Genomic DNA, 26,230 nt, shown 5'->3' with positions numbered 1-26,230 from the left:
CTGCTCCTCACATGAATGCACTCACCTCCTAGAGACCAGGCTGCCATCATGCTCTGGAAGCTCGTGGAGAATGTCAAGTACGAAGATATCTATGAGGTGAGCCGACACCCCCAGATGCATCTTAGAGCTTTGCAGATAGAGAATTTGAGCTTCTTGACACCCCAACTCATCTATATTTTTAAGCTATTTGCTTGTAGATTTCCGGCCGGTTTTCTCAGCTTTCTCTAACTTTTCGAAAAGCTGGCTTGGGGAGACTTCGACATTCTGAAAAGGGACCTTAAGGTGGAAATCTGACTACTTTAACCTAGGAGATTTCTCTGATTTTTCGTATTTTATTTTTCTTTCTCTCTTCCTCGCCCCCCACTCCTTCAGGATCTGATGAGGAACGGGTGCTAGTGAATGTGGGCAGAGAAAATAGAGACCAATAAAGGCAGAGGCTCCTCGTTTTGAGTGTGGGAGAGAATTAGACTTTCAAGCCTCCTTCTCAACAGACTCGGGCTTTGAATTTTTATTTTTAATAAAAATTTTGAGATCGATAACAAACGGATCCAAGTAGAGCACGAAAAATTAGGAGGGTGGTCAACGAACAGACGGATAGATGGATGTAGAGAGCGCGCAAGCCAAGGAGCCATAGCAGACAATTTTTTTAATTTTCTTTTTTTCTTTCATGTTTCGCTTCTTTGAGACTCGGGGCGTACAAACGGCCCCATGTCTTGGCATTTTTAACGAAATTTTCTACCCGGGTTGAGTGCGCACGGTTCGTTAGCGCTGAGGCCAGGGGGACGCCCCCCTCGGATGGAGATGCTGTCTGCAGCCCGGTGGGCGTCTGCCTCCTTGGGGCCGGGCGCGCGGGCCGTGCGCTCGGGTCTCGGGCGCCGACGGAGCGGCGGGGCGGCTGGGCTGCGCGCGGGACGGGCGGCAGGAAGGAGCGGGGACAGCGGCCCAGGCCCGCGGAACTTCACTCCGAGCGCACCAGCCGGGGAGCCCCCGAATTAGGGGCTAGGGGGAAAGGGGAAAGCGAAGATTCCGAGGAGACGTCGAGAGAGGGAAGAGAGAAAGAAAAGCTTGGAGGAAGGTGAAAGGAAAGGGGCAGAGGAATTGGGGAAGGGGGAGGTGGAAGCTGGCGAGCGGGCGGTGGCCGGAGATCGGGAGGGAGTCGGAGAGGGGACGTTGAGAAGCCAAGGCTCGGGCGATCGGCGAGGGAAGCGCTGGGTCGGACGAAGCGGTCGCGGTGGAACGCAGAGGATCCCCAACCCGCGGGGGACACGCCACCCCGCCCACTCCGGGACGATCCCAGAAAGCCGGACGGGGAGCCGCCTTGCGGTCCCTGGGAGTGGGCTCCTCCCGACTCCGCCGGCCCAGCCCCGCGACCCAGACCGCGGCTCCGAGGAGCCGGCGCGCGCCTTACGGCCACTGGTGGAGTTTCAGAGGCAGCGCCCCGCGCCCGCGCCAGGAATCTCCCAGCTCTGCCCAGCCCCAAGTCTTGATTTTGGGGTGTGTGTGTGTGTGTGTGTGTGTGTGCGTGTGTGAGTGAGAGAGAGAGAGGAGAGAGGAGATTCGTCTTTCTGCGCAATGATGACTTGGGGCTTTCCTTTCCTCTTTGTGGTTGTGTATTGACTGTAACAGAGAGCCGCGCCTCCGCCTGGTGGGGTTTGTTTCGGTTCGGCCTCCTTTTCTTTCTTTAAGAGCCGGGATAATGGTCAAGTCGAAGGCGCTAGAACCGTCCTAAAGAATGTGAGCGCCCAAAGTGGGCTTGGCGCGGGCTGGGATGGGACCACGGTGTAAATAGCTCCGGGTATATAGAGGGGCTTCACTGGGTTCCGAAAAGTAAGCAGGATAAAACTCGTTCTAAGAGTCCAAAAGTAGACTAGCTAAATGGGAGGGAGGAAGGAGGAAGAGGGAGGGGTGGAGTGGAAGGGGGAAAGAGGGGAGAATAAAGAGGGTGGGGGAGAGGAGAGACCGACGGAGAGAGACAAGAGATACTGCAGGTACTCCTATCTGCCTAATTTTTCTGCTCAAAAAAATATAAGAGAACGCGAAGCCGGTGGAAGGAGTCTATTTAAGTCTGGAGGAAGGTTGAACTTTAACAGAAATGGCAGTCAGGCCAGTTGAACGGGTTCCTGAAACGTCCAAAAAGGTTTTCTGTTGCCCCTGGCTTTGCCTGGAAAGGATAACTTTAGTGTACTTGAAGATTGATTGCATATATTTTAAATTGAAGTTAAAAAAATCACAGACTGCAGGAGCACTAACGAGGGAAAGGCTACACAAGGGATGCAAAGCCCCCCATCTCGCCTCTGTCCTTTAATAAATAAGCATCATCTCCAGTATACTGTGAAAGTCTGTAAACGTCTCTGTAAACAGCCGGGCCCACCGGTTCCTTTGCTCTCCCCTCCAAAGGGGGAGGCAACGCCTTTTTATTTTGTTTTGTAATCTGCACGCCAAGCACCTAGGGCGATCAGTTCTTCCCATTAGGAAAGTCCCTCTCCAGGAACCTAGACACCTACGGTTCAGCACAAGACCCCAAGGATGCTCTCTTCTTCACCGTCTGGTCCAGGGGAGCAGGGGCTGCTTTATGCGCGTCCCTGGCTCAGTTAATTGAAGTTCTGCCTCTTTCCTGCTAAACTTTTTCCCCCGGTCTGCCTTTGCCAGCCCCCTCGTCTGATTACATCTAGTAATTCTCCACTGAATGAACGTCATTTACAATAGTAGGGGAGCTCTGCGCCCGCTGCTGCTTCACGCTCCATTTGTCCTCCATTCTCCCTTTAAAGTACTCGTGTAATATTAATAGTCATGAATATCAATTATTATGAGGCGGTGTAGGCAAGCGGAGGGAGGAAGGGGCGCCCGAGCAGTCTGAGCCCAGCTTCGGGCGGAAGAGGACTGCTCCTGGAGCCCCGAAGAACCGCAGAAGAAAAAAGGCCAAAAAGACAAGCAAGAGGCCGATGAACAGCTCTGTCTGTGTGTGACAGGCGTCGCCAATCTCGTTTGGGGGTGGGGGGGATTTTTTTTTTTTTTTTTTTTTTGATGGCTTGTCCTGGAAACACCTCAAGCTCGGCTCCTGTGTCCAGCTCGTTTCTCTGCTGGACTCCTTGATTTTTTTTTTAAAAAATCATTGTTTGATTTTGAGCAGTAACCAGGCTTTTTTTTCCAGATGTTAGTCCACACCTATTCATCCATGGTGAGTCTGGATTCACGTTGTACCAGAATTGCATGCTCTCTCCTCTCACTGTCTCTCTGTCTCTGTCTCTTGTGTGTGCGTCTCACTCTCGCTCTCGTCTGTCTTCCTTCGAGCGCCTTTGGCTTGGTAATTTAGCACCATAATTGGACGAGGCTGCAGCTGCTTCTCTGCATTGTGTGTTTGTCTGAGCTCCATGAGTCAGCTGGGGAGTAGGGGGAGGCCGAACAGAAAAACTTTTTATTTGCCATCGCAGTTGGGAAATTTAGGTGACTATTTCTCCAGAAAGAACCATGGGGACTTTACCATGGCATTTCCAGAGAGGAGAGGTAGAAACACACACACTCAGGCACACCTTCCCCTTTCACTGAGTTCAGCAGTCCACTTAGGACCAACACTAAGTTGTCTAGGCCTTTTGTTTTTATTTTTTGGTTTCCCCCCCTCCCAACCCCAGGTCTTTCATCTTCATACCCTGGAGTAGGGACAATATTAGATATTGAAAAGCAACCTTAGAAAGAACTCCTTTGAACCGCAGTTCAACTTAATTTAAGACGGACTCAGGATATGATTTTTGAATGAGATTCATTTCAACCCAACACTACATAAATTATTTAATTCCTCTTGGGGAGGAAGGGGTGACAGGAAACTCAGATCAGGCAGATTCCTAGGTGTCCTGGAATGACCAGGTGGTGTTGGGGAACTCCTGGCCAGCGGGCTGGGTTGCCAGAAAGGCAGAAGTTGGTTTTGAACGAGAGGAGCAACACAGAAAATAGTAGGAAGTTTTATTTGTTATGCTTTGGACCTCTGGAAGAGTTAGAAAAACATAGTCTAAAACACCCAGAAGAACAAATACAGTGTATTAGACTCCTGTATTTTTCATTAGGGAATTGATCATCTCCCCCAACCCCATACACACTGTTACTTTACCTCATCCCTTTTGCCGGCTTTGCACCCCAACAGAAGGCTTAGATGTTGGTTCAGTGGGTGAGTCGCCCCCATGTTCCCCCAAAGCCTCGCGTTTGGAATTGCTGAAATCATGTACCCTCTGAGTCAGCTTGGGAGGCTAAGTTTCAGACTCTTGTTTCCCCTGTCCTGGGAAGAGGATGCCCAAGCCGGGTTTCTCCATCTGTCGCTTGTGTTTTTTGTTTTTGTTTTTTTCCTTCCCCTTCTCTCTCTCTCTCTCCTCTCCGCTCCCAGGACCGGCACGATGGCGTCCCGAGTCACAGCTCGCGGCTCTCCCAGCTGGGCTCGGTGTCCCAAGGACCTTACTCCAGCGCCCCGCCGCTGTCGCACACCCCGTCGTCAGATTTCCAGCCGCCCTACTTCCCGCCCCCCTACCAGCCGCTCCCTTACCACCAGAGCCAGGACCCCTACTCCCACGTCAACGACCCCTACTCCCTGAACCCCCTCCACCAGCCCCAGCAGCATCCCTGGGGGCAACGGCAGCGGCAAGAAGTGGGTTCAGAAGCCGGTTCTCTCCTGCCCCAGCCTCGGGCCGCCTTGCCCCAGCTCTCGGGCCTCGACCCCCGGAGGGACTACCATTCGGTCCGCCGGCCCGACGTGCTTCTGCACTCAGCACACCACGGCCTTGATGCGGGCATGGGGGACAGCCTCTCACTGCACGGCCTCGGCCATCCCGGCATGGAGGACGTCCAGGTAACGGCACACAAACAATAAACAAGTAACAAATGCCCAGGGAGGGGGGACGGGTGGGGAGGGACAGCTCTGTCTTTTGGAGGGGTGGAGGGAGGGTAGCTTGTATAGGAGCAGCTGGACTCGATGTATGTAACTGTGTATTACCTGTATGACTCTCTAGTGGCATTTTCTGGGGTTTCGATGACGAAAGCTAGAAGTGTGAGAAATGAAAGAATGAAGGAGAAAAGTGTACTGTGTTTTGCTAGTTTGGGGTCATTAGAATCAAAGCTAGGTGTTTTTGTCTTGCCTTAGCTAGGGTACTCCTTCCTGTTCTCTTGGCATTGTGTAACCAGGCCAGGTGCCCTCTCAACCTACCCCCCTGGGTCTGGCCCCCTGACGTGGCAGGTGGAATCCTGGCTGCCCGGAGGCTGGAGCTGCAGCATGGAGGTGCAGGGACCTCTATAGAGGTTCCTGCTAAATTTGCAAAGACTCTGTTAAGCATGACAATGCACACTGGAAGAAAAATGTGTTATTTTGTTCAAGCCAGGTCTTACTTTGAATGTCCCATAAGCTGTAGAACCCTTTTCCAAGAGAATTGAGCTCCAGAGGCAGCATCTGAGCAATGGAAGATTTATGGGGAGAGACCCAGAAAGTCATAATTCTGTTAGGGGGTTCATGAGGACACATACCATTTTGGAGGTTCTTTTCCCCCCTTTGAACCATGAAACGGCAGTGGAGCAACATTGTCCACGTCCTTCCCCAGTCCTTCTTTCTGCTAGCACCCTCCTCTCCCCAGTGTCACCAGTTGAAGAGGCATCACATGTTTGTTTCTTAAAACAAAAGGCTCCAAACACCCCCCCACCCCATCACTATCCCATCTGCAACCTACACAATGGAGCCTGATTTGGTGGAGAATACTTGGTTCAATTCAACAAAGAAACATCAAAGAAATGATTTCTGAAAACTGGGTGATTCTGAGCAGGTCTCCTTTTGCTCTTTTAGTCTCTAGAAAAGATAAATATGGTTGAAAGGTTTTCAAGTGATTCTTCAATCTCATTGGCATGGTTGTCTATATTACGCACCATTATAGCCATACCTCTAAAGCGAAGGAACGTGAAATGGGAAAGAGAAAGGGTGCATGAGTCTCTTCTCTTTACCTTGCTGAAGAAAATGTATTTTGAACAGTTAAAATGTGGTGATAGCATTAAATGCTGTCTGTGTCTCGTCTATGATGGTTTACTGATTTAGGGGAAATTTAGTTATTTAGCATTTCCAGAAATAATGGAATCACCTGAGTTGTGGCTGGATTACCCATAGTCATAGGTGGTAGTTTTGTTGATTTAACCAAGTTTAACTGTTTCTGTCCTGAAGGTAATTGCTCATTTCAGAATATCATATGAGAAAGGAAATATTCAATAGTGTGTGTGTGTGTGTTTAATGCATTGGGGTAATACTTGTCTAGGGGGGAAAGTTTTTAAATTAACCTTTGTGGGTATGGTTCAAAGTGCTAGATAATGAAAGTGGATCAACTCATCAGCATTGCTGTTGGCAACGCTACATTGGCTGTGTCACTACCACTCTGCAGGCGGGGTGGCTCAGGCTACTAAACCCAGAGACTGCACCCAAAGAGGGAACAGGTTTCTTTGCTTTTAGTCATTTTATTGTATTTTTAAGGCAGAATTGTGAGAACTTTGGAGGGTTTGGTCAGATGCAAGAGGCGAGAATAAAACAGGTCAGGTTGGTGTGTGTTTGGGAGAATACCTTCATGGAAGTTGCGGCTGGAGCTCAGGCCCCGGGAGGTGGAGAGAGCCCAGAGCAGAGAAATCGAAGGCCCGGGCCCTGACAGAGCCCAGAGCAGAGAAAGCGAAGGCCCGGGGCCCTGGCTGCTCCCCGCCCACCCCATCTCTCCCTGTCCCTCCCCCGGAAGCATCTCAGCAGGTCCCCTGGCAAGGTGGGGAGGCCCGGGAGACTTTCTCAGGGTCGACCCTCGCTCGGTGCCAGGGGTCAAGAGGAATTCACCCTGAGTCTTCCCAGGAGAAAGGGAGGATCTCTGCCTCCCACGCGGTGACAGGCCTCCTGACTCCGGGTGTGCTTGACAAGACATGGGGCAGGTGACAAAGACAGACAGGGGAAGAGATGAACCAAAGATGAGACCCCCTGAATCCAGAGGCTGCGCCTCCTCTGTTCCATCCCAGAGGCTCCCCTTCTGAGTTAGGGATCAGGAGTGCAGGGGACTATGTGGCAGGAGCGTCTGGCGGTTTCAGCGTTTCCCATTTCCTGCCTCTGCGGTATGGGTGGGCTGCGCCCCCCCATCTGTAAAAAGGGACCAGAGGTGCCTCAGCCTGGACCCCAGTCACTTGTTCCATCTCAGGGGCCTAGTGTGTGTCCCGGATCTACGTCAGCCCAGCCGTGATCCGTCCGGCAGATACCAGGGAGCTGCCAGGCCAAGGAGCGGGGAGTGGCCTCTCAGCCAAGGGTCCTCACCTGGCCCAGGGTCCGGGGCAAGATGTTGTGTGACCCAGACACACACGCGGGGCACCGCCCCGATCGTGAGAGAAGCAAAGGAGAAGAGCTAATTAACCAAATGCTTCTAATATTTTTTAAATGAAACTATAAAACCCTGTCAATTTCTATTTCAATTTACTCACAGGGGCTATTAAACCAGCAAATCGCTGTTTGGGTTCTGGTATGCTACATTTCACCCATTGTGTGTGTGTGTGTGTGTGTGTGTGTGTGTGTGCGCGCGCGCGCACGGGCAGGCACGCAGGGAGTGGGGACAGTGTTAAAAACTCAGAAAAAAAAGCATCAGAAAGAAAGAGAGCTGGAGATGATACTTAGTTTGGAGTTTGATCAGTTGCTGTGAACACCTCTTTCCTTCTTCTAGTCTTTGCTCTCTAACCTCTCATCACCTCTCCTACCTGAGTGTATGAAGATGTTAAGTCAAAGCCCCTACACACACGCACACACATACACACTCAAACACACCCTACTGTCTTAAAGCAACCCCTGGTATCACTTTTAACTAAAGAAGTCTAGTAATTACGAGTCTGAGTTGTTTTTCCGAGCTTCCGCATGCAGTCCTAATTAAATCTTTACGATCCTCCCTGTGACGATTAAGCGCCAGCATGCTGCGTGAATATCCTGTACAAAAACCCAGCAGGCGGCCGTAATTAGATAGAAAATCAGACAAGAGCCTTCTCATTAACTACCACAACTACCCCACGTCGCTGATGAGGCGTATATACATATTTACGTACCGACGTGAGGGTGAGGTGTGGGGGGGCACGGTCCTGGCCCGTAAGATCGCGGGTCTGCCCGTCCACAGACACAGGCGAATATTTCTGTCCTGCGTGGACACGTCGCCACTGTAGACACGTGAGCACAGAAAGGCGTGAATCTTGTGTGTACGCGCCCGGTGTGCATGGTGGGGTCTCCTGGGAGTTCCGAACAAGTTACATGAAGCATTTTTTTTTAAGCATTTTCTTTTTACTTTAAGATGGAGATGGCATGTTGCAACATGGAAAATGGTTCTTATGGGGAATAACAATTTTCCTCATCTTTCTGAGAACAGAGGAGTGGCTATTAAAAACGAAAAGAAACAAATTAACATGCCCCCTCCGTGATTAGATCATCTCGTTTCTAATGTGCTGCTTGTTTGGGGTAGACAGTCTCTTCCTTGTGATGAACACACACCTTGTCTGGGGATACAGCTTGAGTGGGTGGGAGGTACTGTCTAAACACAGCCTCCCTCTTAAGCCCTTTGCTTTTTACTCATCTGTAGAGAGGGTGACAGATTGGTCCAAACAGGTTTGTAAAGATCAAGGAAAGCGGCTGGACATTGCAGGAAAGGCTAACACTGATTTTCAGTGGGGAGTAGAGGGTGGGAATCCACCGCTTTTGGATGCCCTGGGATGCACAGCTAGAAGCCTAGTGCATCCTGACAGCAAGAATATCATTCTAACAGCCATTTCCCCTCTGAAGTGCAGCCAACATCTAGGGTCAAAATTTTCCTTCTCTGGAATGCAACTGGCAAGAAAGGTGACTGTTCTTTGCCATGACCCAGGTGCTGCTCACCGGGAGATCCTGTGTGTGTGTGTGTGTGTGTGTGTGTGTGTGTGTGCATGTCTGTAGTTACGGCCTTCCTAACAGGTGTGCTTCTTGTTGGGCAGCAGCAGTGGCAGGGGGAGCAGATTGTGCAGGTCCCTTGCAGGGACTGTCCTGCAGCAGGAAGCTCACACAGCACTGAGATGTGTGTGAACCGCAGTGGGTGTGCGGTCCTGACGGCCTGCAAACGTGTTCCTATGTGTTGCTGTTTGCATTCCATTCCAAATTGCTCAGACTTTAATTAAAATCTTATAATGTAAACTATTATGTATTTGTAAAATGACTCTGGGGTTAAGATGCACTGGGATAGCATAGAAAACAGACATCGCTCTGACTAATATCGGTGGAAATCTTTCAGTGGCTGCCAAATTTTCACAATTCATAAGAGCGAATAATATAAGTTTATGTGTCTATGTAATATCTATGTTTAATATAATCACTAAACCAATCCTGCATCCCAGATGCCTCTCAGTTTCCTCTTTCCTCTTCTTCCATTGGAAGAATTTATAATTTGGGTGAATTTCATTTCTGTGTCCATTTGGAGGTAATAATAATAATAATAAAACCTCCCTTTGTGAATTAATATAAATGGAAATAACAGAAACTCCAGTTTGGAATGACATGATTTATGTGTGCGATTCTTTATTATCCAGTCGATTTGAATAGTGATGTTTTTATATTCACAGTCAGTTGAAGATGCCAATAACAGCGGCATGAATCTATTGGACCAGTCTGTCATAAAAAAAGGTATGGATTCTTCTCCCCCCCACCAAAGTAAGCAAAGTTTTCCTGTGCATTCACATCTTTATGATGCGTTTTCACTTTGAAGGACTTCATTGTTTTATAAGACACCAGTGTTTGTTCACAGTCATAGGACAGTGGCTATCTGGATGAAAATGCTTTTTGGGAAGAAGGGATGGGGGTGGGGGACTGAAGGCAGAAACCCTGATGAGAGAGACAGAGACCATTGCCATTTTTCTCACAGTACATTCGCTAGCAATCCTAGATACATCATAAATAATTGAACTACCATTCTGTATGGTTGGGAAACACTGCTTTCAAAAATATGAGGTAATTATTTCATTGATAACTGGAGTTTGTTGAGCCAAACCCTATGCCATTGGGGCAGCTCCTTCTCTCCTTGCTTTTGTATTTTGGGGTGGTAATTTTGTTCCCAGTTCTCTGTGTTTTACGAGTTGTTTCTTCAGATTTTTTTTTTTTAATTGTGCCAAATGTGTCGCTAATATGCTCTTCCTGAGAAACTGAGCTGGCCTCTGAACATTTCTCAATCTTCCTACATATGCATTCATGATTTAGTGTGACTGTGGAATCACCCCATACTGGTAAAGGGCATGTGATATTAACAAATGTTTGCAGTCTCTTGTACAGCTGTAAGCAAAATAATTAACTAATTAAACTAATTAAATGTAATTACAATAACTCATTTCGGGCGTATTGCAGCTGCTTAATTTTCCCCCCCTCTTCTCTGACAGTCACTGAGAGAATGCCTGGCGATTAGTGTGGCTGCCAAAAGGCCCGAATGTCATTCACATGCCACAAATTTAGGAGCTTGAATGTGTAAACAGTGCAATCTTTAATTATCGCAAGAACCGGTATTTGGAGCTACAGTTTTAACTACTGTAACCCTTTTTTTATCGATGCTGGAGATAAAGGCCTGTCCTTCTGTTTGGTGTCAACAATCCCTAGCTGCAGTCACTTTTGATTCATTTGAGCCAGATGACATTCACAAAAACAATTAAAAGGGAAAGGATGGTTTAAAAGTAATGCCGAGTCAAGCCGGTAGAGTAGGAGGGTTGTGAAGGAAGGATTGCAAGCAGGATGAGGTGTGTTCAATTTTCTGCTCTTACAAAAGCAGAAAAAGTCACTTTGAGAGGTGGGAGGCGGAGAGGGGAGGCTGTACTTGAAATGATGCCATTTGGCTTTTGAATGTAATATCCTGAAGAAGACTAGTAGGGTTTGGGGTAAAAGTATTTAAGTGTTCCTCCAAATGTCTCCGACTCTTCCTTAGATAGAATCGTTTTGGATTTTTAATGCCAGGGTTTGGGTTCGCTGGGACACTTGGGCTTGCGCTTTGATTTGCACGTGCACTCACAGCTCACTTTCACCGTTCCCTCCTGGGTCTTCTCTTCTGGTTAATTGCTGGTTGATGGGATGGGGACGGGGGGCGGGGGTTAGTATGGGGAGGAGGAGAGGTGCTTCTTCATTGGCTTTGGCTTTCTTGGTTTCTTTTCTAGTTTCTGTCCCTTTTCATGGAAAGCTAGAATCCCTTAGCTCCGAGTTCTCTATGGGGGCTGAAACAGCATCGGGGCTGGCGGTGGGGCATGCCCAACTGATGACCAATTAGAAATATTATTAATAGGTCAATAAAAATATTTGGAACTGAACTTGCCTAACAAAATGGAGCTGAAAATATTCTTAGATGTGGATGCTTTGGTTTCAGGGCTTGTGTATGTTTGTCAGTGAAATGTGAATATGTGTGTATATATGAGGATCTCCAGGAATAAGAAAAGGAGAATATTGACTAACGTGGCAGTTTCTGGTTTTGGAAATATGGACTACTTTTTATGCCCCCTGCAAACCTTTTTAAAAATGCACAGCCTAACACATCTAAGTGGCACCCCAGTCATTCTATTGATTTAAGGAGTGTGGTATGAATATGAAGTGTGAGGTCAAGTCCATTATTTAATATTTCAGGTATTTGCTTTATTACATGACGAAAAGATCCTAATATTATATTTTTATCTTTAGAGAGCCATGGGCAAAAGTGGAATAAGTGGTTGATTTACTTTTCTAGATCACTATGAACCACTTAAAATAAGGTTATGGATTCATTAGCTCTTCCCCTGCCCTCTGGTCTCCCGTCTTTGCCCCTCCCCCACCTTTATGAGGAAGAGATTAATTTCATGAAAGAAGAGGTGAGAACATTTCCTGGACGAAATATTCTAAATTTCAACAACTGGCAAGGGACCTGGTTGCTTTATTTGCTTTCTAATGGGCTTTTAGAGAGATTTTTAAAGGTCTACCTTATTAATAAAGTGGCAGCAACCGGCCCAGGTTCAGGTTTCTCTGCCTCTGTGTATATTTAAGGGAGAAAACTTAGACATAAAGGATATAGGTCTCTGTGTGTGTGCGCGCGCGTGTGTCTCTCTAATTATGCAAGGTCTCCGTCCTAAAATTTAACCCTGTCCAGTTTTTCACCCCTGTTGATATCACCCCATTGATTGTAGGCTAGCTCTCTTGTTATGTTTGCTATCTGGGCTTAGCTGACATTTCTGAAGTAATTTAGTTAAGAGGAAATGAGTTGTTCCCAGTAGAGAGAGCAAACGAGTGGAGTGAAGGTAGCCAACGTGATAAATGGCTCTTTCATTTGAAGATCTCCAGAGCTCGTTTACGGCTAATTTTCTGTATTGGCCCCCTTTGAGCTATTAATGCAATCGGCAGGGACTGGGGCCCCTCTCCTCTTAGCTGCCCCATTAGAGCTCCCATTAAGCCAGCGAGTCTCAACTCCATGGCAGGAGTTGGGGGCGGGGGGAGTAATGAAAGGTGCTTTTTAAACTCTCCTAATCTAAACCGGCAGAGGGTGGTTAATACGATTTGAAGGGGGCTGGTCAATGAGCAATCAATAAAGTAATAATGAGAAGGATTCGGTACATTAACAGTCTAAAAATCCAACGAGACATTAAAAAATCATTCTTAACTCTCAGTTCCATTAAGATTAGGAATCTGGGCCGGGCAGGGGGTGGGGTGGTGCCCAGCTCCTATAAATGATCACTGCCACTCTTCCACCAGCCTAAAGAAGGCTCACCTAGGCTTTTAGAAAGTTTTTGGTGCAATTAGAGGCCAATATGCAATCGACTGGACATCTTAGACAGCAGAAAAAGATGCTGGGATTTCTTGGAATGACTGGCATGGCTGGAGGCCAAGGTCCAAGTGTTATAACTATGGGGCATTTTCACTGGTCTTAGGGATATCCTGTTTGGTTAGTTTCAGTTCAGCTTCTTGGTTCTCTCCCACTTTTTTCCGTTAGTTCTGGCCTCTTCCCCACATAAACACTTTGATTGGTGTGGATTTTCTCTGGGTATGGGGGGTGATAGAGAAATTGCCAATTTCTATTACAAGGGGTTCTGTTGAGATTCCGCCTTCTGACCTAGGAGGTCAAAGCACCCAGTCTGTCAGAACCTTTGAGAAGGCTATGAGTTTCCTCTCAAAGGGAGAGGTTCATGTTTTCAGAGCTGACTTGGGTCCCCATCGGCCTTTATTCAACTAGAGACTCTCAGCTACATTCCAGCCACCCAGGGAGTAATCCGAGTTCATCTAATTTCAAAGCTGGAAAGGTTAGACACTCTTCTCCAACTCCCACCCCCACCCTCCAGTGAGGAAATTGAGAAGGAGAGAAGACAAATGACTTTCTCAAGGTCCCACACACTGAGTTAAATGATGGGATCCAACCCAGTTTCCAGCCTCTTAGGCTTTGCCCCTAAAGGATGCCAACACTGGATGTTTGTAGTTTTCTTCTGTTCTGGCTTTCTCTGTGAGAATCCTTTTATGTTTTTTCTTCAGGATTTCAGTGCTCATGTTTATACACATGCTCTTATACACATATGGAAAAACATTTAGCCCTCAGGTAGATGAGCAGCAATGTAAGTATGAGGAAAAGGGTGATCTACTGGTGAGAAGTAACTATTTCAAGCAATGCTCCATCTCTTGCTGCTTCCAGGTGTGCAAGTGAAAGTGAAAGTGAAGTCACTCAGTCGTACTCTTTGCAACCCTGTGGACTATTGTCCACCAGGCTCCTCCGTCCATGGGATTCTCCAGGCAAGAATACTGGAGTGGGTTGCTATTTCCTTCTCCAGGGGTTCTTCCTGACCCAGGGATCGAACCCAGGTCTCGTGCATTGCAGACAGAGGCTTTAACCTCTGAGCCACCAGGGAAGCCCCAAAAGATACCGCGAATAGCAGAGGTTTCCATATTTAAGTCCGAGCACCTTTCAGAGGGACTTAGGCTTCAGTCCATTAGATGGGTTCATTTCTTCCTTCTCTCCCACCAACAGATCAGAACCACAGAAGACCTGCCTCCAGTCAAACACAGAGATATCAGAGCTGTGATTTCGTACTTAAGTGTAAAGATGAAACGCTACCTTATTAACACTTTGGCTCTATAGAGTCCACTAATGAATAAGATTTTATCCAATCAGTTTTCCTTCTACTCTTCAAATTAAACTCCAGTCCCTGTAATGAAATATTGATCGATTTTTAAACCTCTGTTCTTCTGCCCCCATATAATGCAAGTTAAAAGGGAGGGGGGCAAGTTTTGTGGGTGTTACATCCAGAAGTTGGCTACGCTATCCAACTGAGAACTGAAGAGGAAAAAAAAAATCCCACCCAGTTTTAATGTATGCACAGAAAATTGTAAACATGTAAAGAACTGAAAGCTTCACGCTGAGTTTTGCTATGCTCCATTTCCTTACCATTTCCTGCTGTTGCTTTAAACCTATCTTAGTCATCTCTGGGTTCCGTGAGCAGGAGCAGTGTGCTCATAATTACTAACAAATCAACCGGGCCCTGTTGCTCCCTGGGTTTATTGATAAGCTGGAGGAAAGCAGAAGGGAAAAGACAAAGAGAATAAAATATGGGGTTAATCAGCTGAGGAAAGCAGGTGTGAGAGTGGAGGGGAAGGTAGATGCTGGACTTAGACGAGTGTGAGACAAGACATGTGCAGAGTCTAGCTTAGGAGACCATTCAAAGGCCAGCATTTAGCACCTGAGGATGAGAGAGTGGAGGGTGTGAACGAGACTGATACTTAAATTCAAAAACAGAAATATAACCTGAAGTGCGTCTGCTCAAACAGTCTTGTCGGGCGGGGGTGGGGGAGAAGGGGAGTGAAAAAACATCACCACTCTCCCCTTCCTTCTCCCCCTAGACAGCAGAGTGCTGAGGGATGCTGCCTGGGTGGGTGATATTTAGGTAATAATGTATATGCAAAAGGTACAGCCCTTGGGAGGGAGCTATGGACATTCCCCATAGGAAATTGCTCTTGTCAGGTAAATCAGGCAATTAACAATAGTGAAATTGAGGGCAGGCTATAAAATGTCTCGAAAGGCCTGGCTTTTCAAGAGATTTGGCACCTGGGACTGTGAAAAGCGGGCAAAATTCCAGTTCTCAGCAGATATTCAGTTATCTAGTATGGTAAATAGGAATTAACTTACTATTCCAAGTTGCTTGGCTGTGGGGGATGGGGGGGTTCTGTTAAAATGTTCTTTCTAAATACAGTAGGATTTAAATTTTTAAATGTTGCTGAATATCAAAGACAAAGCTTTTTATACAACTTATTTCTACAGTTCATACCATATTAAAACTACAAAGGGCCATCTGTATTTTGCAGAAAAGTTTTCCAAGGTTACCATGATCGTACATTATTTGTTTATAGTGCCTGCATATGAATCTGAAATACAGAAATCAGGACAGTAGTGGAAAAAAAGACATATTGAAATAGATGTGGATATTGTGTAAGAGAATTAAATGACAAGGGTGTTCCCACCCCAATCATTATTTTTTAAGTGACTTTAAATCCATATTTTACTCACATTTCCCTCAAATGGGAAGCACTTCACTGACTGTGATGAAGGGAATCAGAAAGAAGAAACCCCACTTTGTAATTGCCCCACTACCATGACATTGCAGAATATTCACTTGGTTACCTGACATCATTCATTCAGCCGTGGGAGAGACTATATAGAGAGATCAGAAACTCTAAAATGTCTACTAAGAAGTAGAAAAAGGGAATGCTTGTCTCTCTGTCCACTGTCCTCAGAAAACCCTTTCTCCAGGCGTTTGTAAAGAGCCAAATGCAATTTATAGGAAATAGAAGATTTGAGACCTACTTTTTAGGAGTCTCTAAAATATCATGAAGGTCTGAATGCTGGGATCTGTGGTAGAGAGAATAAGCTGTTTCGAGAACACTCAGGGCGGTTAGTCTGTTCTAGTAAAGGGAGGTTATATAACTTGCTTGACATATGGGGTTCTAGGTTCCAGGGAGTAGAAAAAGCATATCTTTCTCTTACCAGGATTATAGAGTGAGACAGAGTCTTTATTAAAAAGGAAGAATGGAAGCATCCTTTTTCATGCCAGAAACATTGCATGTTTCAATAAGTCCCCTGGCCTGGTGATCACTGGAGAGGTGCTTGAGGGGCTTCAGATCCCCATGGAAGAAGCTAAGGTTTAAGGCAAGCCAGCAGGGAGTGTCGCCTGCCCAGTGGCCTGCAGAAAGAAAATGGGCATCAGCCGTGTAGAAGTCCAATCGAGGGAAACTGCCAGGGGACTGGGAAGCTGACCGTTCACTGTTCCTGGCTCCCAGCCTCTGGTTCTACCGAGCCCCGCCTCTTCCTAAGGTGCAGATGACACTGAAACACAATTAAACAGAAATACAGGCTGGAGAGACTGAATGCGCCTGGGTAGCAGTGGCAACCAGCTGTCAGCTCTTATTAACTTCTGCATAAAACATACCTTGAGTGCGGTTTGTTATCAATTACTTGCCGAAATGAAACAACTGGGGCAAGGCAAGACCGCCGCTCACATGAATTAGAGTGATTGGTTGATTGATCAGGGCACCTGTTGTAAATCATAACTGCTCCAAACAATCACCAGCCGGGTGCTTTACGTTAATTTGTAAACAAAATTCATGTCACCGCAGAATTGCTTTCACTGGAGAGGAGCATTTGGGTTCATTTCTAAATGAATCTGTTGTTAGGATATAGCAAAGAATGGGATCCACTGTAGAGAAATAAGCAGCTCTTTTGGGCCCAACTGCCCCAATTTAATGGTATTATTACTTGGCTGTTCTTGGGCAGAGTGACTGATGGGGCTCACCATCCTGATATTTGCCAGTGATGACCATAGATTTGTAACAAATAGGAGAGGAGGGAAGGGTTCCCATAAGGACCATTGGTATTACTATTTTATATCACTGATAGGGAGCATCGCCTTCAGGTTTCAGCACCAAATGTGATTATCAGGAGACAGATGAGGACATTAAGATTCAGAGAGCTTTAGTGAGATGTCTAAGGTCACACAGCCAACACGTGATGGAATCGGACTTGTCTGGCTTCACAGCACAATCCAAACTCTGGGTTGCGTGCTTTTCCTGATTCGTGTAGTGAGCGGGACTGTGGCAAGCCACTCTCACATGTCCACACTCTTGGGGTAAGTTTCCAGAGGTGATAGCTTTTGCATTTTGTTTGTACACAGAGCTCAGAGCTCGGAACGCACCGCGGAACCATGGGAACGAACACCTCCTCCTGCAGCTTTCCTCTTGGCGCCTGGCCTGTGGCCTCGCCCCTGCGCAGGCAGCGACACATTCATTCTATCGGCGGTCACTAGGATCAAAACCCGGTCACCTTTATGGCATTTTTTTTTCTCTCTCTAGTTCCGGTTCCTCCCAAATCTGTGACTTCTCTGATGATGAATAAAGATGGCTTCTTAGGAGGCATGTCCGTCAACACCGGCGAGGTGTTTTGCTCGGTCCCAGGCCGTTTGTCTCTGCTTAGTTCAACTTCAAAATACAAAGTAACTGTGGGAGAAGTTCAGAGACGGCTGTCGCCCCCCGAATGCCTCAATGCGTCTCTCCTCGGCGGCGTCCTCAGAAGGTAACCCACCACCCCAACCACTTTTTAATGCCGCGCGGTTGCCTAGCAACCGAATTCTGTAGCTTACAGCCGCCGCCACCACGTGCTCCCCGCCCAGCTCGAGCTTCCTTGCCCTCCCGCCAGCCTTGCGGGCCTGGGGACCTTCCACTTTCCCCGCCCTGTACCCGGCGCCCCTCTTCCCACTCCCAGGACCCTTCGGGGCATTCTCTATCTTGAGTGGGACCCCAAATCTGCACACACTTACCTAAAACAGGAGTATCATGGAGCAACCCCCTTCTCACCTGCAGTGTGCTCCTATCTCTTATTTTGTTTTAAAGTTTGGCGCCGACTAAGTTGATCCTGTCCCACTAATGCATCGTGCCCCGCGCTTTGAAAAGCTTTGTTCTAGACTTGTGTGACTTCCTTTCCTCAGTACCACTACCAAAAATAACAATGACACCATTTTAGAAGTATAGACAGGTATTCCTTGGGGCCTTTCATATGCTCCCCAGTGTTGGAGAAAGACAATCCATAGACTCCTTGTGGAAACTGGGGGAGGAGTTGGCTTTTATCTTAAAGATTCAAAGCCTCCCCAAAAGTCCCTGCCAACACCTGAACTCTTCCGTTAGTGCCTCCGATATGAAGGTGTGACATTGCATGACATGAACTTTTCAAGTTAGCCTATCTTGGGAGTTGAAACTCCCCTTCTTCCCTAAAAGTGGCCGGGTGAACAGCACAGCAAGAGAAGTCAGAGTAGGTTTTTTCTTGTATTTTTAGCACATAAAGGGGGATCATTGGGAAGAAGTAAGGGTGTGACCCACAGACTTTTTCATTTTGAGTCCTTTTGCTCTGCTCTGCTTTGTAATTCAGTTTCACAGGAGTCCTTTGATCTCTACAGTGTAGAAGTTTCTTTCAATCACCCCTAGGAATTGAGGGTGTGTGTGTATGAAACTTACTATGAGATTAAGTGAGATGATCAGTATAAAGCACTTATCATGTAACTAAACTCCTCTGGTGCTAGTTTTACTGTTATTATGATTGCTAATATCATCGTTAGATTCATGCTTCAGTCTTCCTTCCCCTTTTAACCCAACTCTATTTTATTGTGACTCTTGACCTCTTACTCTCAAAGCCCACCTGTTTCAGGCTGAGCCTTCTCCTTTCTGAACCACCCAGTTCTTCCCGTCTTTCGGCAAGGTTGTACTTGCCGGCTTTGGCTCACCTCTCTGGCTCCATGACCAGGAAAGAGCTGGGCTTGTGCACATGCAACTTCTACCTTCTCTGGACCCACAACCTACACCCTAATTATTCCCATCTGGTGTCATTTTTTATTCTTATGAGATAAAAGAACGACTCGATTTTTTTATGCTCTGTATTGCAGAAATTAAGCAAACCTCAGCAAACTATCAGCAAATAACCAAAAGGAAGAAAAAAAAAGTGCTAACCTCAAGTTAAAACCTCTTCAAGCTCCACTGGGCTTTAGATTGCTAAATCTAAACTTTGTTTCAGGAACACTCTGAGGTTAATCAGAATGTTAATTCTTGCAATTTCAGAGCCAAATCGAAAAATGGGGGGAGATCTTTGAGAGAAAGGCTAGAGAAAATCGGTTTGAATTTACCCGCCGGCAGACGCAAAGCAGCAAATGTCACGTTACTCACCTCCCTGGTGGAAGGTAAGCAAGACGTGTGGCCATTTCATGAAGTGGCAGAGTTTAACTGTTGGCTGAAAGCTGACATTTTACACGTTTCATGATTAACTGGAAATCATTGCACTTGTTGTGCCCTTATGAGTTGGATGTCAAGCATTTGCTTGAAAAGTTCAAAGGTCTTTTTACTTAGAGGGAGTGGCAATTGTCCGGAGGCCAAGGGATGTGTGCAAGGGTCCCCGAGCTCTGGAGAGTGCTCAGGTCTGGCCTCCAAGCCAGTGCAGGTGCCTCCAGGTGCAGGACATGGTGCCTGAAGCAACCTCTAACAAACTCAAGAATAACTCTGTAACCAGCAATCCCTTCTATACCCCTTCTCCTTCCCAAATTTTACCTCTGAATTGTCAGTAGTACTAAACACACTGTTGATTTGTGAAATTATTGTTGCATTCATGATCTCTAATGGTTATTTTAAAACTCATGTCACTTCCAGGGCCCCTATCTCCCGCTGATTACCTGGGATTTATTGAAATAGAGCTTCATAAGACCAGTGACCTAGGAGAAATGCGGGTTGGGGATGAGGGGAATGGGAGGGGGGAGTTAGGAAACATGGAGGGGAATCATGTATGATCTTCAGTTGTAAATGTAAAGGCCCATACTTATAACAAGCACATTCTAATTTGCTCATCATTTTGGGATTGGAGATGATATTTATGGTATGTAATAAACAGGATCTTCTCCAGAGTCTAGAATAAGTGGATCTGCATTTGAATTTGTGGGTTGTGGAAGACACAGGAAATACAGCCAGAAGGGCCTAATAGAAAAAGTTGTAGAATCTTCTCTAGAGTCTAACATGTAGGTTTTGGGTTTTTCTTCTATTTTTATGGATACGATATTATGACACTACTTTGGGGAGTTAGTTTTTGGAGCAGGGGATCTTAGAATATTTAGGCAGCAACCATAAAGTCATCACATTGATAGGCATTGCACTTTGCCATCTTTCAGGCAAAGTTGTCTGGCACAAACTTACCCTCTAGAGGCAGAGGTGACCAAATGTCCAGACCACACTTATTACTGGTTGCCTCTCAGCCTGGGGGTTTTACTTTTTGCCCTTTAGCATATTGCTAAAAAATCACAATCTTCATTTTGAAAAGCAGTCAAGGTAATTTCAGCCCAAGACAGGGATTTGGGTGGGAAAGGAAAGGAACTGGAAAACCCACTGAAATGCCAATATTCCATTGGCAGTTTTCAGTGTTATGAGTTGTTGTAAGCTGGAAGTGTTTGGTTACTATGCTAATGATGATTAAAAGTAGTCGTGCTCCTTAGAAATAATGTGGCTATGGGATAATTCAGCACATCTCTTTTTTATGTTAAGATCTTCCCTTGAACCCCTAAGGCTGTGTTTTTAAAGGGTAACAATGCTTTATTCAAAAGGGGTTTCCACATAAACTGAGGAGTCTCTCAGCTGTCCAGGTTTTCTATAGCTGCTGTGTCATCTTTGTGCAGTAGAAAGTCCTTCTTAACTAGGAGAATGATGGCAGGAACCTCTGAAGAGGAGAAACCTGAAACCTAACTAGCAGGAAACTGACAAGGAGAATAAACATTTCATTGCTGGATAGACACTGATCCATATATGATTTACATATTCTTTAATATATGTGGACATAGGCACACAGTGATCTATATTTGTATATATTAATTATAGGAAGATACAAAAGTTAGGAAGACTTAAATTTTATTTAAAGCAGGAGTTAACACATTAGATGCTTATAAAAGGGGGTGGGGGGCAGATCTGGCTTGAATGTTCAGTTCACTGTCTGTCTAGATGCAATTGCAAGGTGGATCCCAAAAGTGGCCCACCTTTCCCTTAGGGCTGGGGTGTGGGAGACCTGAAACTATTCAGGGGTTGCCTAGCTAGGATTTGACTGGAAGCGTGATCAGGGAGAGGCTGGAAGGAGCAGCAGGAACAAAGTTTGTTCCATCAGCTTTAATCATGGCCTGAGAACCATGTTCATTTGGGCGTCCGTACCACCTTTAGTACTGCCCCAAGAGTTGACCTGTTTTGTGAACAATAACAATAGACCAGGGAACACCTCCTGATCTTGGGATGGTCATGGGTGCTGATTATTTCCTCTGCGGCTGTCTTTTCAGGAGAAGCTGTTCATTTAGCTCGGGATTTTGGGTATATTTGCGAAACGGAGTTTCCCGCCAAAGCTGTTTCTGAATATTTAAACCGGCAGCACACGGACCCCAGTGACCTGCACTCCCGGAAGAACATGCTGCTGGCCACCAAGTGAGTGTCCTAAACTCATCCCTACTCCCAACCTGCGCAGCCACCTCTTTTGGGAGGAGGCGGTGGGAGCTCCCAACTCAGTGGCGAAAGCCGGTGGATTGCTGGTAGGGAGCCCTCCCAGCTCCGCCCCCCTGCGCGTGCCCACCCCTCAGCGTTGATTACGGGCTGTGTGCGTATCAGTCTTCTCTGTTTCCTAGATTCTGAGAAGAATGGCTTTATTAATAGGAATCCAGGCTTTTTAACAATTCACATCCCCAGCCCTGGGGGTGACAGGCAGACCTTGGCGGGGTGGAGCCTTATTCCAGTTCTTCCTGCATCCCTGGATGCTTGTTTCTGCCCAGGTTGCACATCTTCCTGTCCTCCCCACACAGCCACGTGTGCTTGCTCAGGGTGTCTATATGTCACCCACGTGTACCCATCTCTACCCTCAGCTCTAATTACTCTCTTTCCAACGTTGCTGTTTGGCATCTTCCACAGAAGTAGAATTTACTACAACTCCAGAGGGGAAACTAGTAAATCTCTGGCTAAATTTAGGTCTAGAGCTCATTTGAACTTTTACAGTGGGTTTTCTATTTATTTGATTTACTCCTGTCTTTGGCTTCGATGTCATATTGCTGGTGTTTTATGGCCGGCTCAGGCCTTCGGTGGGCGGCGCTGCGTGCGCCCGCACGTTTCTCTCGCAGGCGCGGCCCAAGCAGCGGCGCTCATTTATTTAGTGCTCCAGGACGCGGTTTGTTCCGTTGACAGCGTAATTTAAAGAAATATATGGAAGGCTGAAAAATCATTTGCTCAAATTTGTCCAGATGTTTTTGAGACGTGATTGGAATTTGATTGCCCCTTTCCGCAGGGTCAAAAAATATTAATGTCCCAGAACTTTAATTGCTTACAGACCCCAGTTTGGGCTTTGAAGATTTAAAATGTTTGACTCTAAGCATTTGTTCTCCGCAGTTCAGAATTTCCTTTTTGGCACTTTGGTAATGAGTACAAACTTCAGGAAAGCCTTTAACCATCCTTTCCAACGATCAAAACCTGGCACCCACCTCTTTTTAGAAGGTTTTCCTTGATGTACTAACTAGCAATATAATAGATCTTTGTCAGTAAATTGCCCTCCCACCCCTTGCCCTTGGTGGCTAGCGGCAGGGGAACTGTTGGTGCTTTATAAAAGACTAAAGGTACTTTGGGGAAAAAATAAAGCCAAACTGGATAAATTAGATAACAGGATTCCACAAACAACTCTGTGGTTTCCCTGAGGAGTGCTTGTGGCTTCTCTTAGGCCAGCATTTCTTAACCTGAGGTGAGCATCAGGATTGTCTGGGGAGCATTTCCAAGATAATTATTCGTGGACCTAGCCCCAGGCTCCCTGAATGGGAACCCAGGGAGGGTGAGGGTGAGGGTGGAGGCCTGGATGTGTTTGTTTGAACCCCACAGGTGATTCTGAGGAACCTCTGACTTAAGAAACAGCCCTATTTAGGTCAAAACTGTTACCTGTTTCTTCCTGGTTGGGATGATATATGCCTGCATTTTGAACAGAGAAACCAGTGAGAGTATGCCTGGTAGTGTCTTCTACCCATCAGTCTTAAAACCAAAAACCCTTTCTGGCTGTTGCAGGTGGGGGAGGAGGTGTTTTCCATCTCCTCTGGCTGTTACTTCTCCTGGGAGTAATCCCCTTGGAATAGGTGCCTCAGAGTCACTCACATGAGCCTCCAGGCACTGGCCCTATTCATCTGTTGGCCAGGCCAGGTGTCACCAAGTGTCAGACCATCCCAGGGAGGCCTGGGATTGGAGTCCTGTAGTTTTTCTTTTTTCACCACCCTGGAGACCAGGTGGAGGCAGGCTGACAGAAGCCTGCCAGTCTATGAAAGGCTTTGACCTTTGGGATGCCATGCCTCTGACCATAGCGAACCAAGCCTTTGGGCCTTGAGGGCTAAAATCCTTTTGTCCATCTCTTATATTAAAAATTTCTCAAGTAAGTTCAGTCCGTAGTTAGGTATGCAGGATTTCTAAGGCTGGGAGATTTGGGTGCCTTGAGGAATTAAAAACCTTCAACAAATAAAAATCTCCCCTCCCTGGAGTCTTAACCATCTACCTTTAGGTTTTATTTAAACAATGTGGGACTCCTTTTATATGGACAACAATCCTGTTGTATAAAGATCTTTCGTAGCTACACTTTAAAAGAAAGGGGGAAAAAAGGGGAGATGGTGGTGGTGGGAATACCTCCCTTCTCAAATACTGCAGGTAGACAGCTTTTTGCTTTGAATGGAATCAGCATTCTCTCCTGGAATAAACAGTTGCTTGCCCTGGGCCATGCACAGCTCCAGCAATCTGCTTCTGTGAGAGGGACAGGCTTGTGGCCCAAGGCCCTAAATCTTTCTGGGCTTTCTGAGCCTGATCGCCAAGAGGTTGGAGAGGCAGGAGAGAGGAGGGGGAAAGGGCTTTAAAAAGAACTGTCAGGTAAGAGCTAAAAATGACTGAATATTCCAAATCAAATGCTAAAAGCCTAGCGATTTTCCCAAAGCGAGGTTTATGCAGTTTCCTGCATAATGAAGGCGGCGGGGGCGGGATGGGGGGGGGGCGGTGCGGGGGGCCGGGGGAGAGCGGGAAATGGGCAGGGGAAGGGGCTGCCAAAAAGGCCAGGCTTTGGGATGGAAGGGGTGCCTCACCTCCCCACCCCCGCTTTCCTTCCAGTCCCAGCTGCTCGAGAAGGCCGGCCGGGCGCTGGGAAGGGAAACAGAGCGGAATCGCCCACATTAGCCTCGCTCCCCGGCTCTCCGGTGACCGGGCGCCTCTGGGCTTGTGTGAGCAGTCTCCTTTCTAATGCCAATGACAACGACACTGAGGGTGGTGTGTGTTTGTTTGTTATTGTGGTTGTTGTTCCTCTTCCGCCCCATTTGCAGGCAACTTTGTAAAGAATTTACGGATCTGCTGGCTCAGGACCGGACTCCGATTGGGAACAGCCGGCCCAGCCCCATCCTGGAGCCGGGGATCCAGAGTTGCCTCACGCACTTCAGCCTCATCACGCATGGCTTCGGCGCCCCGGCCATTTGCGCCGCGCTCACGGCCCTGCAGAACTATCTCACCGAGGCGCTCAAAGGCATGGACAAGATGTTCTTGAACAACACCACCACTAACAGGCACACGTCTGGGGAAGGCCCAGGTAGTAAAACTGGCGACAAGGAGGAGAAACACAGGAAATGAAAAATTTTAAAAAAAAAAAAAAGGAAAAATGTTTTAAATACAAAAGGAAAACAGAAACAAATTTTAATTTTAGCTTTAAAAATATTGGATTGGCTTTGGAAGAATTATATTAGGTAGATACACATACAATCAAAATTTTAAAAAACAAAACTAAATAACTTAAAAAAAAACTGAGGCGTACCACGGAGCAACAGTATCGGTTCTCAGTGTCTATTTCAAGATACACTTGGAGACCACCGTCCGGATTTTCCACTTCGGTTCTTTCGAGCTTAGTAATACTGATAATAATAATAATAAAAACATGATTTTTTCCCTTTGGAAAATAAACATAAGACTAAACATGAGAAAACGCTAACTTATTGGAAGAAAATCGGAGAAACCTTGTCGGTGTCAGTGCTTTGAGAGCTGGTTGACTGAGACGCACGAACTTTTTAAATTTTTAATATATTTTTAGGAAACTGGCAGTCCCCGCCTTTCCACCTCACCTCACCCCTCTCCCAGCCACCCTTTTCTACGTTGCCCTTCCTCCCTCTGGCTGTCACGGGAATCTTCCGGGATGAAAAGGCGTGTGGTTAGCCCTCAGGCACGGTGACTGCGGTCCCCTCGATGCCCCCGCCCCGCCCCGCGTCCTTAACTCACCGGTGCCCCAGCTCCCGGGCCGTTTGCATAATTAGGGAGGGCGAGGGCGGGAGGGGCGGGAGGCCCTCGGGGACGCAGGCGGTGGCTGCAGCTCTGGGGCCGGCCGGCCGGCCGAGCGGAGGCTCCCGCGGCCGAGGAAAATCCGGACCAATAAGTTGATTGAGACTCATCATCAGTTGCTTTCAGAAACCTTACTAGTTCCCAGCCTTGCCGGCATCTGCCTACCGAGCATCTTGCATTTGTTATCCTATTTGTCATCTACCAATTTTAAGAACTATAGTAAAACCAAAACACAATATGAATACGTTGATTAGTATGTAATTCCTTCGGAGGGGTATGTACCATTTCATTCTCTTCTGTTTCCCAAAGCTTTGCCCGCATGGTTTATGAGCTTCTTCAAAGAGGACTTGGGCTTCCTACACAATCTATAAGGTACAGAGAAAAAAAAAAATCTGATCCCTTTTTAATCAAAGCCTGTGTGTCAGAATTCTGCAGGTGCACTTCTTTAAAGAAGCTCAAAGGGAATAATTTAGAAAGTGGCCAATAAGAGACTGAAGCAGCTTTGAGTCTAGTTGTTAACAGATACTTCAACAAGGAATTCCGGAGGAGTGGGGAGCTGCTAAGTGAATTTTAGGGGGGAGGAGTAAGGGTTCTTGGAGCCCAATATTTTAGCATTATTGACTCGCCTTTAAAATGGATTCCATTTCCTTGGGCTCTTTGGCAATTTTGGGAAAAGCAGCAGCTTTGCGAGTGGTTGAGTGGTCCTGGGAAGAAGGGTGGTGCAAGCTCCTGTGTTTCAGCAGCAATTACTTTCTTACAAGATGCTTTATAAATGGGGCCTCCCCCCAACCCCTGCCACCAGACATGCACTTGTTTTGACAATAATGGTAAAATAATGCAAAGTGA

At 46.8% G+C, this 26,230-nt stretch overlaps 1 protein-coding gene and 1 long non-coding RNA gene across 3 annotated transcripts; one reads left to right on the top strand and one right to left on the bottom strand.

Moving 5' to 3' along the window:
* On the top strand, positions 1-24,689 carry TFAP2B (transcription factor AP-2 beta). 2 transcript variants are annotated; one of them, XM_055571238.1, is made up of 7 exons: positions 1-96; positions 4,373-4,831; positions 9,601-9,661; positions 17,357-17,576; positions 19,109-19,227; positions 21,349-21,490; positions 24,385-24,689. In XM_055571238.1, exons 1-7 carry the CDS (start codon positions 16-18, stop codon positions 24,683-24,685), a joined length of 1,383 nt encoding a protein of 460 aa, XP_055427213.1. In that variant the 5' UTR covers positions 1-15; the 3' UTR covers positions 24,686-24,689. The 2 variants fall into 2 exon arrangements, with proteins under 2 accessions (XP_055427213.1, XP_055427214.1); XM_055571239.1 differs by lacking the exon at positions 1-96 and adding an exon at positions 3,137-3,178.
* LOC129645817 (uncharacterized) lies at positions 11,250-17,357 on the bottom strand. The gene is made up of 2 exons (XR_008711512.1): positions 14,403-17,357; positions 11,250-14,003 (listed from the first exon to the last, which is right to left on the bottom strand). It is a non-coding gene; the product is annotated as an uncharacterized LOC129645817 (long non-coding RNA).
* Positions 24,690-26,230: the final 1,541 nt, after the last annotated feature.

The sequence above is a fragment of the Bubalus kerabau genome, chromosome 3 (assembly GCF_029407905.1).
Source record: "Bubalus kerabau isolate K-KA32 ecotype Philippines breed swamp buffalo chromosome 3, PCC_UOA_SB_1v2, whole genome shotgun sequence".
Lineage (NCBI taxonomy): Eukaryota > Metazoa > Chordata > Mammalia > Artiodactyla > Bovidae > Bubalus > Bubalus kerabau.
This window is presented reverse-complemented; position numbering and strand designations above follow the sequence as displayed.